The sequence below is a fragment of the Oncorhynchus keta genome, unplaced genomic scaffold, assembly GCF_023373465.1.
Source record: "Oncorhynchus keta strain PuntledgeMale-10-30-2019 unplaced genomic scaffold, Oket_V2 Un_contig_4759_pilon_pilon, whole genome shotgun sequence".
Lineage (NCBI taxonomy): Eukaryota > Metazoa > Chordata > Actinopteri > Salmoniformes > Salmonidae > Oncorhynchus > Oncorhynchus keta.
This window is the reverse complement of record NW_026287945.1, coordinates 320,183-335,149: the sequence shown is the minus strand read 5'-3', so window position 1 is coordinate 335,149 and position 14,967 is coordinate 320,183. Positions and strand designations below refer to the sequence as shown.

The window sequence follows — 14,967 nt, the reverse complement described above, 5'->3', positions numbered from 1 at the left end:
AGACTACAACCACTAAAGGTGTTATGCCGCCACCCACTGGATGAGTTGAAGAACCAAAACAATTAAAAAATCGTCATTATTGCGCGACACCGCGCAGCTCCACGCCCCCAAACAGCGCGACATTACTGTGCCTCCTTCCTTCTCAGGTGAGTGTTTTTAACGATATAGAAAAGGTTGTTGCTTTAGTGTTTGTAAATTAACACAAACGTTCTGCTAGCGATGCATTTAATTGCAGTTATGTGCTGAATTAAACATAAAAAATGTAGTAGCTTACCTTGCTAACCACAGCATCTGGTACGGTCTCTGGTCTGGTATTATCATGCTAGCTATCTTGCCATAAAAATGGCGTCGGCACCGCAGGTTGAAAACAAATTATGTTAGCCCAATTGGTTTGCAGCGTGTGTAATTTAGTTTTAAAACCAAATTACCCAAAGCTGTATGGACAGCTGCTTACACATTTGGTGGTAAACAAACAGTTAGTTAGCATAGTTTACCTACACTTCGATTTTTAAATTGTATATATTACCTGCACGTTTTTGTGCAACTGCCTGGTATGTTTACGAATGTTAGCTAGGTAGTTACCGCAGGGATGTCACGTGGTGTACAAGCCTGCCGTACGTCACATTAAAGTTTCACCAAATGTTATTATACAAACTGTATATAGTTTTCTTTGCCATGTGTTTATCATGAGGTGGTGCATTGTATAGAGAGTGATTTTCAGTGTTTCTGTTACCATGGCTACAGCAGGTGTCACACAGGTGGCAGTTAAAAGACAAGCTCATGGCTATGGCAGCAGAGCCAGTGCCAGATGCAGTCTGGGACGAACGCCAGGCCTATGAAGAGCTCCTGTACTGGGACAGCCTGATACAGCGAGGCCATCGCCTGCTACCACACGACTTTGACAGGTACTGTATCGCTCCAGGGTGACGTTTTAATGAGGTACAACTCTAGGGTCCACATCCCAATCCTAATCTTAAAGGAAAACTCCACCTAAAACTATATTTGGCTATTTGTTTCATTAGTCCATTGTTGATTTAGTCCCAAAGTGTTTTGCATGTCAGAAATATAGAGTTTTCCAGACAAAAACATTTGAAATACATAAATATAGCCAGTATGATGGATTTACATTATATGGTGCAAAATGCTTCATACCGGCTGTATTTATGTATTTTGAAAGTTATATGTCTGGAAAACTCTTTCTGACATGCAAAAAAAATATTTTGGGACTAAATCAACAACGGATCTAAGAGTTTTGGGTGGCATTTTCCTTTACCATTAGTGGGGAAATGCAAGCGACACTGACTGAAGAGCAGTGCCTTCTCTCATCCATGCCTTTTACTCTTACTCCACCTGGTTATAATAATGTTACATTATGACAACTACATTGTAGTATTTCTACACACAAGGCATTTCAATTCTCTCCAAATGTTGCACTAATCTCTGCCAAATTGGTCGATGTTGAATCTACACAGGTAAACTTAGTACTGTAATTGGTTTCTATTCTAACTACTTTGTCTCTCTCCTCCCAGATATGAGGAGCTACGCTACTGGTATGACTGTCTCTGTTACGAGGAGGAGTTGAGGCAGTACGATGAGTACATCGCAGCCATACAGGAGATCGAGGAGAACCGACCCCAAACTGAGGTTCAAACTTCCACCTCGACTGTTTCTCTCCACGTCAATACAAATTCCCTGTGTGTGTGAATGTAGCGCGGGCTAATGCCTGTCACCTCCGAATGAACACAAGGGTTGGAGAATCAGAATTATCCCTAGGTGTTGTGTTGAATTCTACTTGAATTCACCTGTGCAGCACAGGAGGCTGGTGAGAGGAGGCTGGTTCATTATAATGGCTGGAATGGAGTGAATGGGATGGTATCCAGCACTTGGAAACTGTTTGATGTGTTTAATACCATTAACTCTGTTCTAGCCATTACTATGAGCCGTCCTCCCCTCACCAGCCTCCTCTGCGGTGTATACTGTTTATAGGCCAACACGAGCAGCCAATTGCACCTACTTTGATATGTTGGACAAATGGTCCTATGATTTGTTTCCAACATGATGGCCATTAATAAAATATTTTATTTCCCTCTTGCTAAGAGGCATGTAATTGCAGAAGTTGTAGATGATACATTAACTATAATTTTCCAGTCACAGTTTTTCCCCTCGGTCTATTTGTACGTACTAGTCATACTGGTACTCCAGATCATTCACACCCATCCTATTCCATTGGAACAAATGAAAGCCGTGCTTAGGGCTGGCTCGGTAACTGTATAACCGTGTAACCGACGATTATGGATGAAGACTGCCATGAAAATAAAATAACTGTTTAATACCATAATGTTTTATTTAAAGTTAACGAACTTTACCCAAAACCATTAAAGTAAAATAAGCCTGCTTCACATCTAACAGCCAATATAAGGAGAGACTAGAGGAGACAAAACTAGCCTGTATTAGAATTTTGTGTTGTGGAACGAACAGCTGTCTAAAGATGGCTGGGCATTCAAAAAGGCAAGACGCACGGTTGATTTATTACAATAAGAACATAGATTTCAGTTTTCCTTTATAAATTGTTTTCTTACTGTGTGCCCAACTGACCACGACCCACATCTCACGTACACTTTTCCATCTTACCTTCTCTCTTCCAGGCCCCTCCGGTGCGCACGCCTCCCATGCGTATCTTCGTGAGCGACGACCGCCACATGATGGCGAAGCACGCGGCGGTGTACCCATCGTCTGAGGAGCTGGAGGCGGTGCAGACAGTCATCTCCCACGTGGAGTGTGCCCTCAAGACCGTCTCCGACCTGCTGGATGTGGAGGCCGGAGTCGGTGTGGCGCCTGTACCTGTGGAGGGGCAGAGAAGAGGTAAGAAAGACTGATCAAAGACCCTGGTACTGCAGGACCTATACCAGGCGGTGTCAGAGGAAAGCCCATAAAATTGTCAGAGACTCCATTCTGCCAAGTCATAGACTGTTCACTCTGCTACCGCACGGCAAGCGGTACCGGAGCACCAAGTCTAGGACCAAAAGGCTCCTCAACAGCTTCTACCCCTCCCCTTTTGTACACTGCTGTTTATTATCTGTGCATAGTCACTTCACCCCCACCTATGTGTACAAATTACCTCAACTAACCTGTACACCCGCATACTGACTTGGTACCAGTGCCCCTGTATATAGCCTCGTTATTGTGTTACTTTTTATTATTACTTTTTACTTTAGTCTACTTGGTAAATATTTTCTTAACTCTTCTTGAACTGCACTGTTGGGCTTGTAAGTAAGCATTTCACGTTAAAGTCTACACTTGTTGTATTCGGCGCATGTGACAAATAAAGTTTGATTTGATTTGTTTGGAAACGCTTCCTCCTTCATTTCCTTGAGTTAAGCACAGATTGATACATGATTGGATAGCTGAGAGCAGGATTAACATCCTATTACTTTCACTAATCCAAGCAATTAAGATATGTGACTCTTAGGCTGCAGGTAGCCTAGTGGTCAGTAACCGAAAGGTCGCTGGTTCGAATCCCCAGGCCGACTAGGTGAAAAATCTGTTGGTGCTCTTGAGCAAGGCACTTAACCCTAATTGCTCCTGTAAGTCATTCTGGATAAGAGCGTTTGCTAAAACTCTAAAATGTCATGAATACTTCAATATAGGAAGGCAAGATGCATTTTTAGAGAGCGAGAGAAAGAAAGTGAAGGATAACAGTACATCTAATCCTGGATATGTGTGCTTCTTCATATCTTGTAGAATTCCTTATTGCATTTGTCTCTGAATAAGCATTTCCTTGGTTCTCCCTCCCCTGTCCCAGTGAGGTGGCTCCCCCTCCAGAGCGTATCCTGCGTGGGGTGATGAGGGTGGGCCTGGTGGCCAAGGGCCTGCTGCTGAAGGGAGACATGGACCTGGAGCTGGTGCTGCTCTGCACTGAGAAACCCACCGTCACCCTGCTCAAGAAGGTGGCTGAGAACCTCTCCACCCAGATTGAGGTAGTGTATCTATTTCGTTGAACCTTTACTCAACCGGGAAGTCCCATTGCGCTCAGAAGACCTCTTTCCCAATGGAGACCGATGTCCTTCGATGATGTTAACGTTGTCTCTCTTTGGTAATTTTGAAGTGAGAGTATGAGAGGGACTGAGAGAGTTGCAATAGGACCTATATTTAAAAAGGTATTTTTGGTTGTGAAAGGTGCTGCCTCTATGCTAATATTGTCTCTCTTTCTGTACTGTAAGACAAAATCCTAACTGATTTATTTTCCCATCATTCCAACTCTACTAAAGCTCGTCACAGAGGACAAGTATGAGGTCACCCAGATCCCAGAGGAGGCGGAGATTGTGATCAAGAGCATCAAGGAGCCCGTCCTGACCCTAACCATTCACCTGACCTCCCCCATGATACGCATGGAGGCTGAGCCAGAGGGTGCCGGAGCTACCACCCCCCTGGAGGAACCACCTGGAGGTATGACCCCCCCCCCAGGGACCAGCCTCCAACCTGGCCAGGAGGCTGGGACTACCCAGCACAACCACGGCTGTGTTCAGGGCACAGCGTTGTGGGACGTCTCAGATAGAAATATGATGTAGAGATCTATTTGTGATAGATATGTGCACCAATATATATTATGTGTGATACTTCTATCTGCAATGTTCTACAACATTGTGCTTTGCTGAATGTAGGCAGCGCTGGACTGCACTTAACAGCAGGCAACTTCAGATCAGCTACAGCTGATAATCTATGTGTTACTATTCACTTAAAGCATGTTACCGTGCAGCTCCCTACTGATCCATACACTGAGACACCATTTAAATACCTGATCAGTCAATATAGAGATTAGTAGAACCTGCACAGTGGCTGCTTTAGAACCGATGCCAGTGAACAATCAATCTGATTGGTTCTTCACTGGAGATCAGAGTTCTTCTATTCGCTGTAATTATGTAACAAAACGGCGACAATCTTCATCGCTACAATGCCTCTTTTAGTCGTTAATAATGCATTGTGTAATAATGTGATTTAAATAACAGTAATGTACGACTTAATTTACAGTTAATTGTATTGTTCAAGTTAAGAAATGAAGGCTTTTCTGAGAATGCCAGCCAATGCGCGGATATAGATTTGATTGCATGTGTTTTTAATGCAGAACAGTGTAACGTGAGGCTCGTATTGCAGCAAAACTGATCGGCATGACAGGTAATGTTTTTGGACCCTTCCTTTGACCTGTCTGGTTGAGGAAAGGATATTGAAGGGAAAGTGTATGTGAGAGAGCAATATGTGTGTGTGAGTGAGTAATGCATGGGGGTGTATGTGAGAGAGCAATATGTGTGTGTGTGTGTGTGAGTGATTGAGTAATGCATGGGGGTGTATGTGAGAGAGCAATATGTGTGTGTGAGTGAGTAATGCATGGGGGTGTATGTGAGAGAGCAATATGTGTGTGTGAGTGAGTAATGCATGGGGGTGTATGTGAGAGAGGCAAAGGGGATGAATGTGATCTAATTAAAAGTCAGGAAAAGGGCATTTTGAGTTCAATCTGCTTTAGTAGCTACGTCCTCCAAGAGAATGGCCTTGTCTTGGATCAAGGCCAGATTTGGTTGCTGGGGGAAGCCAAGCTGAAGCCAAGCTGAAGCCAAGCAGTTATCAGTTTTGCTGCAGTACCGAGCCGACCACAAATGCATTCTGATTCCAACTGCCTTGTACAGTAATTCCAAACCTGATTGATTCTCTCTTACTAAGCCTTCTAGTGTGTCAGTTTTTAGGGACGCTGGACCTTTGACCAACTGGCCTCTCATTCTGTCTCGGAAAGGTACAGAGCAGCATGACCCAGTTAAGGGGTACTAAGACTAGGCTTGATTAAGACTAAGAAATCCCCCCAGCAAAACCTTATATTGAGAAATATTATGCTCTGGTACCCCCTGTGAATCTGATGGCTAGAGTACACTCTCATCACTTAGACCTAGCATAGAGTTTTTTGCTACAGGGTGGGTGGGTGGGTGGGTAAATCCATTCTCTATAAATGCGGGGAGTCCCCTTCAATCAAATTTATTCATAAAGCCCTTTTTACACCAGCCGATGTCACAAAGTGCTGTACAGAAACCCAGTCTAAAACCCCAAACAGCAAGCAATGCAGATGTAGAAGTCCTTGTCCTGCCTTGGGAAAAGCTTCCTCCTCCCCAAGCCTCGAGACAGAAACCCCCCTTGGTCAAACCGTACCTTGTCTTCTTATCCCACCCATCGACCAATAGAAAAGCTAACGGTTGACAGCGATGCGCCGGCGGACGTTCTGGACAGGCAGAAATGCCTAACTGCCTTGGCATCTCTCCGCCACTCCAAGTGGTTCCAGGTTTGCATCCCGTCTTTACTTGTCAAATAAAGTGTTCAAATGTGCCTTTTTATTCTGCCTTGTCCCATAATGAGTTGTGAGTTTGTATGCTCTCACAATGCCTCATTGTTTTCTATGATTTCATTCTGTCTTCCTTGGAACTATATTGCTGTTATTTGCTAGTACAACTGATATTGTAGCTACGTTGTTTTTAAGAGTCCCTACACACTATGTAACCATCGCTCATTTAGAGGGGTTGGGTTAAATGCACATTTAGTTTGAATACATTAAGTTGTGCAGTTGACTAGGTATCCCCTTTCCCTCCTAATTAAATGTTTGGCTCCAATGGTACATTGGAGGAATACTGCACTAACCTTCCTATGCTACCTCTGGGTGCAATATTCCTGATGACTCAGTACTTACACAACTGGTTCAATTCGACTCGTATCACACTTTTCCTTTGTGCTGTCCAGGCATATTAGCCTCGTGAGCTGCCTGCATCATGTGAGCTCGCGGGATCATGCGGCTCGCGAGGCTACTGGAATATTGCACCCCTTTTCTTTATTTTATTTGCCAGTGCTCTAGGTAGGTAGGTTGTTGGGTATCGCACCCTTTTTGACTCCGCTCGGCCCGTGCTTGTCTCTCTCAGGCTAAGGTCAACGACCTGAAGTCGGCCGCCGTCGTGATCCGTATCATGAGAGACCTGTGTAACCGCGTCCCCACCTGGGCTCCACTCAGAGGATGGGTGAGTCAAGTCACCCAATAATATTGACTATAATGATATACATGTCACAATAAATTATTACATTGGGTGGCAGCGGTGGGATCCAGGTCTGAACTAGATTCATTATCTACTGTTCTCTCTCTGTTCTGTCAAGCCTTTAGAGCTGCTGTGTGAGAAGGCCATTGGAACATGCGATCGGCCAATGGGAGCAGGAGAGTCTTTCCGCAGAGTTCTCGAGTGCTTGGCGTCTGGAATCCTGATGGCCGGTAAGTCTTTTATCCCTAAAGACCTGTATTGGGTAAATAGAGAAAATAGAGCTTAGCCTTGCAGAACACCTCTCAGAACAATGTAGAAATGACGTCCACCAAATTAAACTAATTCAAATGTTCTTCTGTTGTTCAAAGACGGTCCGGGTATCAAGGACCCTTGTGAGAAGGAGAAGGTGGACGCCATCAGCCACCTGGACACTCAGCAACGTGAGGACATTACACAGAGTGCCCAGGTAAAACAGGCTTCAGTTTCATTCGGTTAGGTGAAATATTTATGCCTATAACGTTCCAGGTAGAATTGTAACAAATGGAGCTGACATGATTCCCTACTCTACTTGAAAAATGATAATATCTGTTCTACACAAGATTTTTTTTGCTGAAAGTTATGTTGTGTCCTTAACACTCCCCAGATAGAATATCAAATGTGTTATTCTCTCCCATGTGCTTCCTTTTGTGATTGACTGTGTTCTATGTTTGTTTTTCCCTGTCAGCATGCCTTAAGGTTGTCTGCGTTCGGACAGCTGTACAAGGTGCTAGGGATGGATTCCCTGCCTGCCAGGGAACCAAGGAGGACCATAGGACCAGGTCTCAGAAACTACGGTTGTTAGTATCTCCTCAGTTTTTGGCGATCTTCCTGGCCTGTCCCATGCTTCTCAAATGTGACTTTCATATTAGCTGTCTAGTAGTAGTCTTGATGTGTTGTGAATTTGAACTTTTCCTGAACCCTGTCCCTTTTCCATGTCCCTACCAGCTCAGATCCTGGCCAGTTCCACCTACCCTCCCAAGAGACCTCATGATGCGGCGGACAAAGGGGGAGATGACAGCAAGAAGAGGAAGTCTCAGAAGTTCCAGAAATATCCTAAATTTCCTAGGAAGTCGTGTATGTATCCGAAGTGGTCTTCGAATGGGATTTTTCGTAGCTATTCTACCATTGAGGCTCTTTCTGAGGAGGTTACATTTTTTCCTGTTCTGATATGCTCTCTTCTTCTTTCTCCCCCATCTATCTCTTTCTCACTATCTCTCCCTGTCTCTCTTTCTGTCACCCTCCCTTCCCCCAGCCACAGAAGAGAAGCCCGGGGACTCTCCTATGGCCATGAACGCCCTGATGCGTCTCAACCAGCACAAGCCTGGTCTGCAGTACCGTCTGACGGGTCAGAGCGGTCCAGTGCACTTCCCGGTGTTCACCATGTCGGTAGACGTGGACGGCGATACATACGAGGCCTCAGGGCCGTCCAAACGCACCGCCAAACTCCACCTAGCTGCCAAGGTAAGGGGTTGTATGCCTAGGCGAAAACATGCTAGCTGTACCAATAGACTTCCAGTCATTGCGCTAACACTAGTTAGCGTTAGTGTGCAAATCTCCCTGCAAGTTCCTTCATACTGCACGTAGAAATGGTATCCACAACTCTGGGTAACTAGACACATCTCGCACTATCCCTTTTAAGATGATGGTTAACTGGTACAACACAAGATGGTCCCAATTTGTAAGTCGCTCTGGATAAGAGCGTCTGCTAAATGACTTAAATGTAAATGTCCCTGGAATCAAATGTTACTCTCTTTGAAAGAAAGAGTAGTGTTTCTCCTCTCTCTGTAACCTTCGCTTGCTTTCATCAAAGTGTTATGTCGTTGTTCTCCAAGAATGTAATCCACTGGTTTTGCATTGAATGCCTTGTCGTCTGTATTGACTCTGTTTTATAATGGCTGCCGTCCACCAAGTCCTCTCTCTCCCTGCCCTTCTCAGGTCCTGCAGAAGTTGGGCCTGCCCACTGGGGCGGATGTGAAGATTGAACCAGGCGAAGAGGGAGGAGCCAACGTACCATCCACACCTACAGCAAGTGATGCGTCCATGGCATCTGACGAGGTAGTCATTCTCTCTATGTTCTCTGGCTTTTCCCTGTTACTTTTTAAAATGGTTGACTTTAATATACTTTCATAAAGCAGCACAAAGCATTGCTACTGTACCTGTAGACTTCCAGTCATTGCGCTATCGATAGTTAGCATTAGCTTGTGAAACCACCACTTCCTTCCTTCCTACTGCATGTAACAACATAAAAATGGTATCTGTGAGTTTACATGCCCCTGGGTACGTAGAACAAGGTCTTAAATGCCAGAATCTCACAGTATACTTTCATAAAGCACTTATGTTGCAATAGAGTTGTTGTTGATGATGTTCATTGGACTTGACTGTTCTGCTATGTCTTCCATACTATCAGAACGGTCCCATCCTCACTAAACACGGGAAGAACCCAGTGATGGAGCTGAATGAGAAGAGACGCAGCCTGAAGTACGAGCTCTCTGCTGAGACCGGGGGCAGCCATGACAAGTGCTTCGTCATGGAGGTCAGTCAGTGGCAGATGGGTGGGGTTTGCACGCTTGGGACAATTCTATTGATTCATTGCGCAAGGATTTGGAAACTACAGTAGATGAATCAACAAAGCATCTCAGAGTAGAAATAGTGATCTAGGATCAGGTCCCCCATGTTTATGTAGAATGTTATTCATTACGATAATAGATCAGCACTACCACTCTGAGACGCTTTATGAATATGGGCCCAGATGTAGTTGACAGAGCAGGATGTGGAAACACAGTAACCAGCATGTCTCTTTGTTACCACCTCCGCCACTCACAGGTGGAGGTAGATGGACAGAAGTTCAAAGGTCGAGGCTCCAACAAGAAGGAGGCCAAAGCCTACGCAGCCTTAGCTGCTTTGGACAAACTTTTCCCAGAGGGGGCGGGGCCCTACTATAACCCTCACTCTGACCCCAAGAAGAAGAAACCAGTCACATACACTTCCATGGTAAGACATGATATAAACTCAGCAAAAAAAGAAATGTCCTCTCACTGTCAACTGCGTTTATTTTCAGCAAACTTAACGTGTAAATATTTGTATAAACATAATATTCAACAGATATAAAATGAACAAGTTTCACAGACATGTGACTAACATAAATGGAGTAATGTGTCCCTGAACAAAGGGGGGGTCAAAATCAAAAGTAACATTCAGTATCTGGTGTGGCCACCAGCTGCATTAAGTACTGCAGTGCATCTCCTCATGGACTGCACCAGATTTGCCAGTTCTTGTTGTGAGATGTTACCCCACTCTTCCACCAAGGCACCTGCAAGTTCCCGGACATTTCTGTGGGGAATGGCCCTAGCCCTCTCTCTCTCCGATCCAACAGGTCCCAGATGTGCTCAATGGGATTGAGATCTGGGCTCTTCGATGGCCTTGGCAGAACACTGACCTTCCTGTCTTGCAGGAAATCACACACAGAACGAGCTGTATGGCTGTTGGCATTGTCATGCTAGAGGGTAATGTCAGGATGAGCCTGCAGGAAGGGTACCACATGAGGGAGGAGGATGTCTGCCTGCAATGACAACCAGCTCAGTCCGATGATGCTGTGACACACCGCCCCAGACCATGAAGGACCCTCCACCTCCAAATCGATCCTGCTCCTGAGTGTAGGCCTTGGTGTAACGCTCATTCCTTCGATGATTAACACGAATCCGATCATCTCCCCTGGTGAGACAAAACCGGGAATCGTCACTGAAGAGCACTTTTTGCCAGTCCTGTCTGATCCAGCGACGGTGGATTTGTGCCCATAGGCGACGTTGTTGCCGGTGATGTCTGGTGAGGACCTGCCTACAACAGGCCTACAAGCCCTCAGTTCAGCCTCTCTCAGCCTATTGCAGACAGTCTGAGCACTGATGGAGGGATTGTGTGTTCCTCGTGGAACTCGGGCAGTTGTTGTTGCCATCCTGTATCTGTCCCGCAGGTGTGATGTTGGGATGTACCGATCCTGTGCAGGTGTTGTTACACGTGGTCTGCCACTGTGAGGATGATCAGCTGTCCGTTCTGTCTTAGGTGTCTCACAGTACAGACATGACAATTTATTGCCCTGGCCACATCTGCAGTCCTCATGCTTCCTTGCAGTATGCCTAAGGCACGTTCACGCAGATTAGCAGGGACCCTGGGCATCTTTCTTTTGGTGTTTTTCAGAGTCTGTAGAAAGGCCTCTTTAGTGTCCTAAGTTTTCATAACTGTGACCTTAATTTCCTGAATTGCCGTCTGTTAGTGTCTCAACAACCGTTCCACAGATGCATGTTCATTAATTGTTTATGGTTCATTGAACAAGCATGGGAAACAGTGTTTAAACCCTTTACAATGAAGATCTGTGAAGTTATTTGGATTTTTACAAACTATCTTTGAAAGACAGGGTCCTGAAAAAGGGATGTTTAATGCACCTCACAATACTATAGAATCATGACTAGGAATAGCCATGAATTAATCCACACACACACACACCATGATTAGGAACCCTTTAGTGACCTCTGACCCTCCCTCAACAGCATATCCCAGGCTTTGGCACTATTCGAGGCATTCCAACCGACACGGAGCCTAACAACCGGGGCCGCGGGCGAGGCAGGGGTCGAGGAAAGCCTACGACTGGCAGCAGCTACAACCAAAGTAGGACGCTTCACTTGGACTGTCTATCTCAGGATCTAGACGGGCCTTAAGGCCTTTAACCTCATCTCTGTGAGAACATGCTCTTATCAGAAAATCATTCAAATATGGCTTATTTTAGATTATTTAGTAAATACATTAATGATTAGACAATAAGCCTATAGTCGGACTGTTCTAGAGGGCTTGTTAGGAAATCGTCCAACTCTTTTCGGCTCCTTTGCCTTAAGGTAATAAATGTATATCTCTTTTCTTGTTAACAGCAAGCTACCGTTATGGAAGCAGTGCTGGCTCTGGTTATCGTAAGTGTCTTCTCTCCACACTGTTGTCAAGGGAACTAATGAGTGATAGGTTAGGTGTGTTCATTTGTGTTTGGTAACTTATCTATTTAGCCTTATCTATTCTGTAACCACTATAGTCTATTGAGTCACTGGTACCCATTTGAATTCCTTAAAAAGTACTTCCTTCCTTCAAGTATAATCACTAGAAATCCAAGAATTAGATAGCCATGTGCCCCCCTTGCATCACCTGTATAAACATGTGTAATGATTGAATTAGTGATTAGGCCTACTTCAAAGAAGGGAGGAATGGGGCCCCAGAAGTGGGATAAGGGGCTAAGTGGGCTAAGACTGCTAGCTTTGCTTTCTGTCCTCCTTGGCCTCTAAGTTGAGTCTTAACACTTACACATTGATTCTCTTATTTAAACCCTAGCATCTCTCCATCATGTTGACTTAAATGCTGGGGCTGGGCTGCAACACAATGTTGAGCATTTGTCATAATAATAATAATAATGTATAATAAAACAAATTAAAAGGAAAATAAACAGTATTTTTACTTCCTAGTTGAAGTTGTGTACATTTCTCAGTTTTTCTCAAAAAGATATCCCCTTCAAAGCATTTGCTAAGTGTTCCTCCAACCAATACTAAATGTCCTCCTTTCACCAATCACACTATTGTAACTTCATTGTCCATCTCTCCCTCAGACAATCTGTACAGTATGGGTGCAACAGAGGCTGCTTCCACAACAACCACCTCCACCGGTGACGCCTCCACAGAGGCAGATGCCAGCGGCAACACCACCGGCTACGGCACCTTCTACCCCGAATCATCCTACACAACACCGGCCATAACCACCTCCGCCACCTCAGCCGCCATGACCGCCCAAGCCCAGGTCGGTGCATCTTCCCTGGGTGACTACCAGTCGGTGCCCCCTCCCCTGGACCAGCAGAGCCCCTATAGTTATGGCTACGGAGGGGATAAGAAGAGTCTGCTGACTGCAGCTCAGTCTCAAGCCCAACAGACCCAGCAACAGGTGGACTACTCTATGTACAGTACAGCCTACCCCAGCTCTGTCACCGGGGGCCAAATGTACAGTTACGGTGAGTGGGGATTCGGTGAGTGGAAATCTATATAAGGGGCCAAAGGAGGCCCCTACCGCCACACACACTCATACACACATTGATATACCGGTAACTGCTCGATGTAACAGTGCCTTCAGAAAGTGTTCTTACAGATGATGATAATGATGATGTGTGGAGTACAGAGATGAGGAAGTCATTCAAAAATCATGTTCAACACCATTATTGCACACAGAGTGAGTCCATGCAACTTATTAATTACTGGAATGTAATTTAGCCTTGTCATAGCAAAGGGGTTGAATACTTATTAGCTCAAGACATTTCAGCTTTTCAAATGTGTTTCCATTTCTAAAAACATAATTCCACTTTGACATGATGGGGTATTGTGTATAGGCCAGTGACAAACAAATTCACGTTTATTTGATTTTAGATTCAGGCTGCAACACAACAACATGTGAAAAAGGTCAAGGAGAGGGAATACTTTCTGAAGGCACTGTATGTGTGTGTATACTAATATATAGATTTTTATCTGGTATTATTTCTGATATTGGTTCTGTCTTTAGTCACTTGATATCCAAATGTGGTCTTAATAATGGCTTAAAGAGTGTTAGTAGAGCATCTGATTGGTTGATTATTTAATGTCTTGTTCTTATTGATGTTTCATTGGTCCGTAGGCTACGGAAACCAATCGAGCTTCAGCATGTATGGGAACGCCTCCTCCCAGGGCTATGGGGCGGCGGCTACTCCCCAGACCCAGCAGACTTCCTACCCCACGGCATACGGAAACATGAACTATCAGTACAAATAGGGTGTACCACACACACACACCACGTCCCTCTCTCAAGCCTCCAACCAACCCTCTAAAGCCTTCGCCCAGAGGAAAAGAAGACCCTCATGTCTTTCTCTACTTTCATTATATTGATCTAATATTGATGAATCCTAAACACTCAAGTCATTTTCACCATCACTTTATTTCATAAACCAGACTATCTATTTCTTTATTTACCATGTGGTAAATGTAACCTACATGTGTCTAACAAGTAGTTCAGTTCTGTATAGGGATTAGAAAAAGGACATGATAATAATAGCACTTTCAGGATGATGCTATCTTGGGTCATAGACTTCTTGTTCTGTTCAAGTTTCTTTCTTTTTTACACTTTTTCTGTTTTTCTGTTGTCAAGCCACCTGAGGTTGAATGTGAATGTGAACGGAGAATCTGTTCTTATTTCAAAGACTTGTTTTCTTTATTTTTAATTTTAATTTGAATCACTGTTTTATGTTTTAACTGTTATTATATTAACCAGCAGTGTGGTAAAAAAACAAACAAGTTGACAGTAACTTGGATTTGTATGTGAAAGAGCAATGGAAATGTGTTAATTGCTGTTTCATTGGAAGGTTTCGTTAAAAGGCTTGTATCTGGTTGTTTGTAAGAATAAATTACTTTTATTTTGGAGCAAAGTGTCATACATACACTGACCACTGTTTTTCAGACCTGGGTTTAAATACTATTTGGCTTCTTCTCCACATGGCGACCGATCCCCTCACATGTTTTCATGCTGCGAGCCAACTGGTTATTTACCACCTTTAGTTCTGTATTGAATATAGACTAAATCCTATAGTTGACCTGACTGGCAGTGGTTACATTTTAAATCCCTAGAAAGACTATGCCCATCTTGAGCATCACTTTAAAATACCAGGGATGTTCATCACAAGTAACATTACGATGCCGATCATGGCTCATGCATTGTGAGCCAATGACCCAAATGCTTTCTCTGAAGGTATGCTATGCTTGAGTTTCTACTCTTAGCCAATAGCCACTGAATGCACTTCCTCATTGTGTTTCTAGAGCCTGGCCTACCA

At 44.3% G+C, this 14,967-nt stretch overlaps 1 protein-coding gene across 1 annotated transcript; it reads left to right on the top strand.

Moving 5' to 3' along the window:
- The first annotated feature begins 786 nt into the window (after positions 1-786).
- On the top strand, positions 787-14,565 carry LOC118382037 (interleukin enhancer-binding factor 3-like). The gene is made up of 20 exons (XM_052509616.1): positions 787-905; positions 1,530-1,644; positions 2,646-2,778; positions 2,817-2,862; positions 3,803-3,977; positions 4,269-4,446; positions 6,222-6,319; positions 6,948-7,043; positions 7,177-7,288; positions 7,427-7,524; positions 7,783-7,894; positions 8,043-8,171; positions 8,350-8,558; positions 9,033-9,152; positions 9,505-9,630; positions 9,921-10,088; positions 11,639-11,756; positions 12,014-12,052; positions 12,733-13,128; positions 13,782-14,565. The coding sequence occupies exons 1-20, from the start codon at positions 787-789 to the stop codon at positions 13,913-13,915; spliced, it is 2,721 nt and encodes a 906-aa protein (XP_052365576.1). The 3' UTR covers positions 13,916-14,565.
- The last annotated feature ends 402 nt before the right edge of the window (positions 14,566-14,967 follow it).

What these genes read in the sequence shown, in the direction of transcription:
- LOC118382037 (XM_052509616.1), top strand. Translation starts at nt 787, where the DNA reads ATGGCAGCAGAGCCAGTGCCAGATGCAGTCTGGGACGAACGCCAGGCC. An exon ending in AGGTCTCAGAAACTACGGTT is followed by an intron (nt 7,895 to 8,042) that starts GTTAGTATCTCC and finishes TGTCCCTACCAG; the next exon opens with CTCAGATCCTGGCCAGTTCC. An exon ending in GGGCCAAATGTACAGTTACG is followed by an intron (nt 13,129 to 13,781) that starts GTGAGTGGGGAT and finishes ATTGGTCCGTAG; the next exon opens with GCTACGGAAACCAATCGAGC.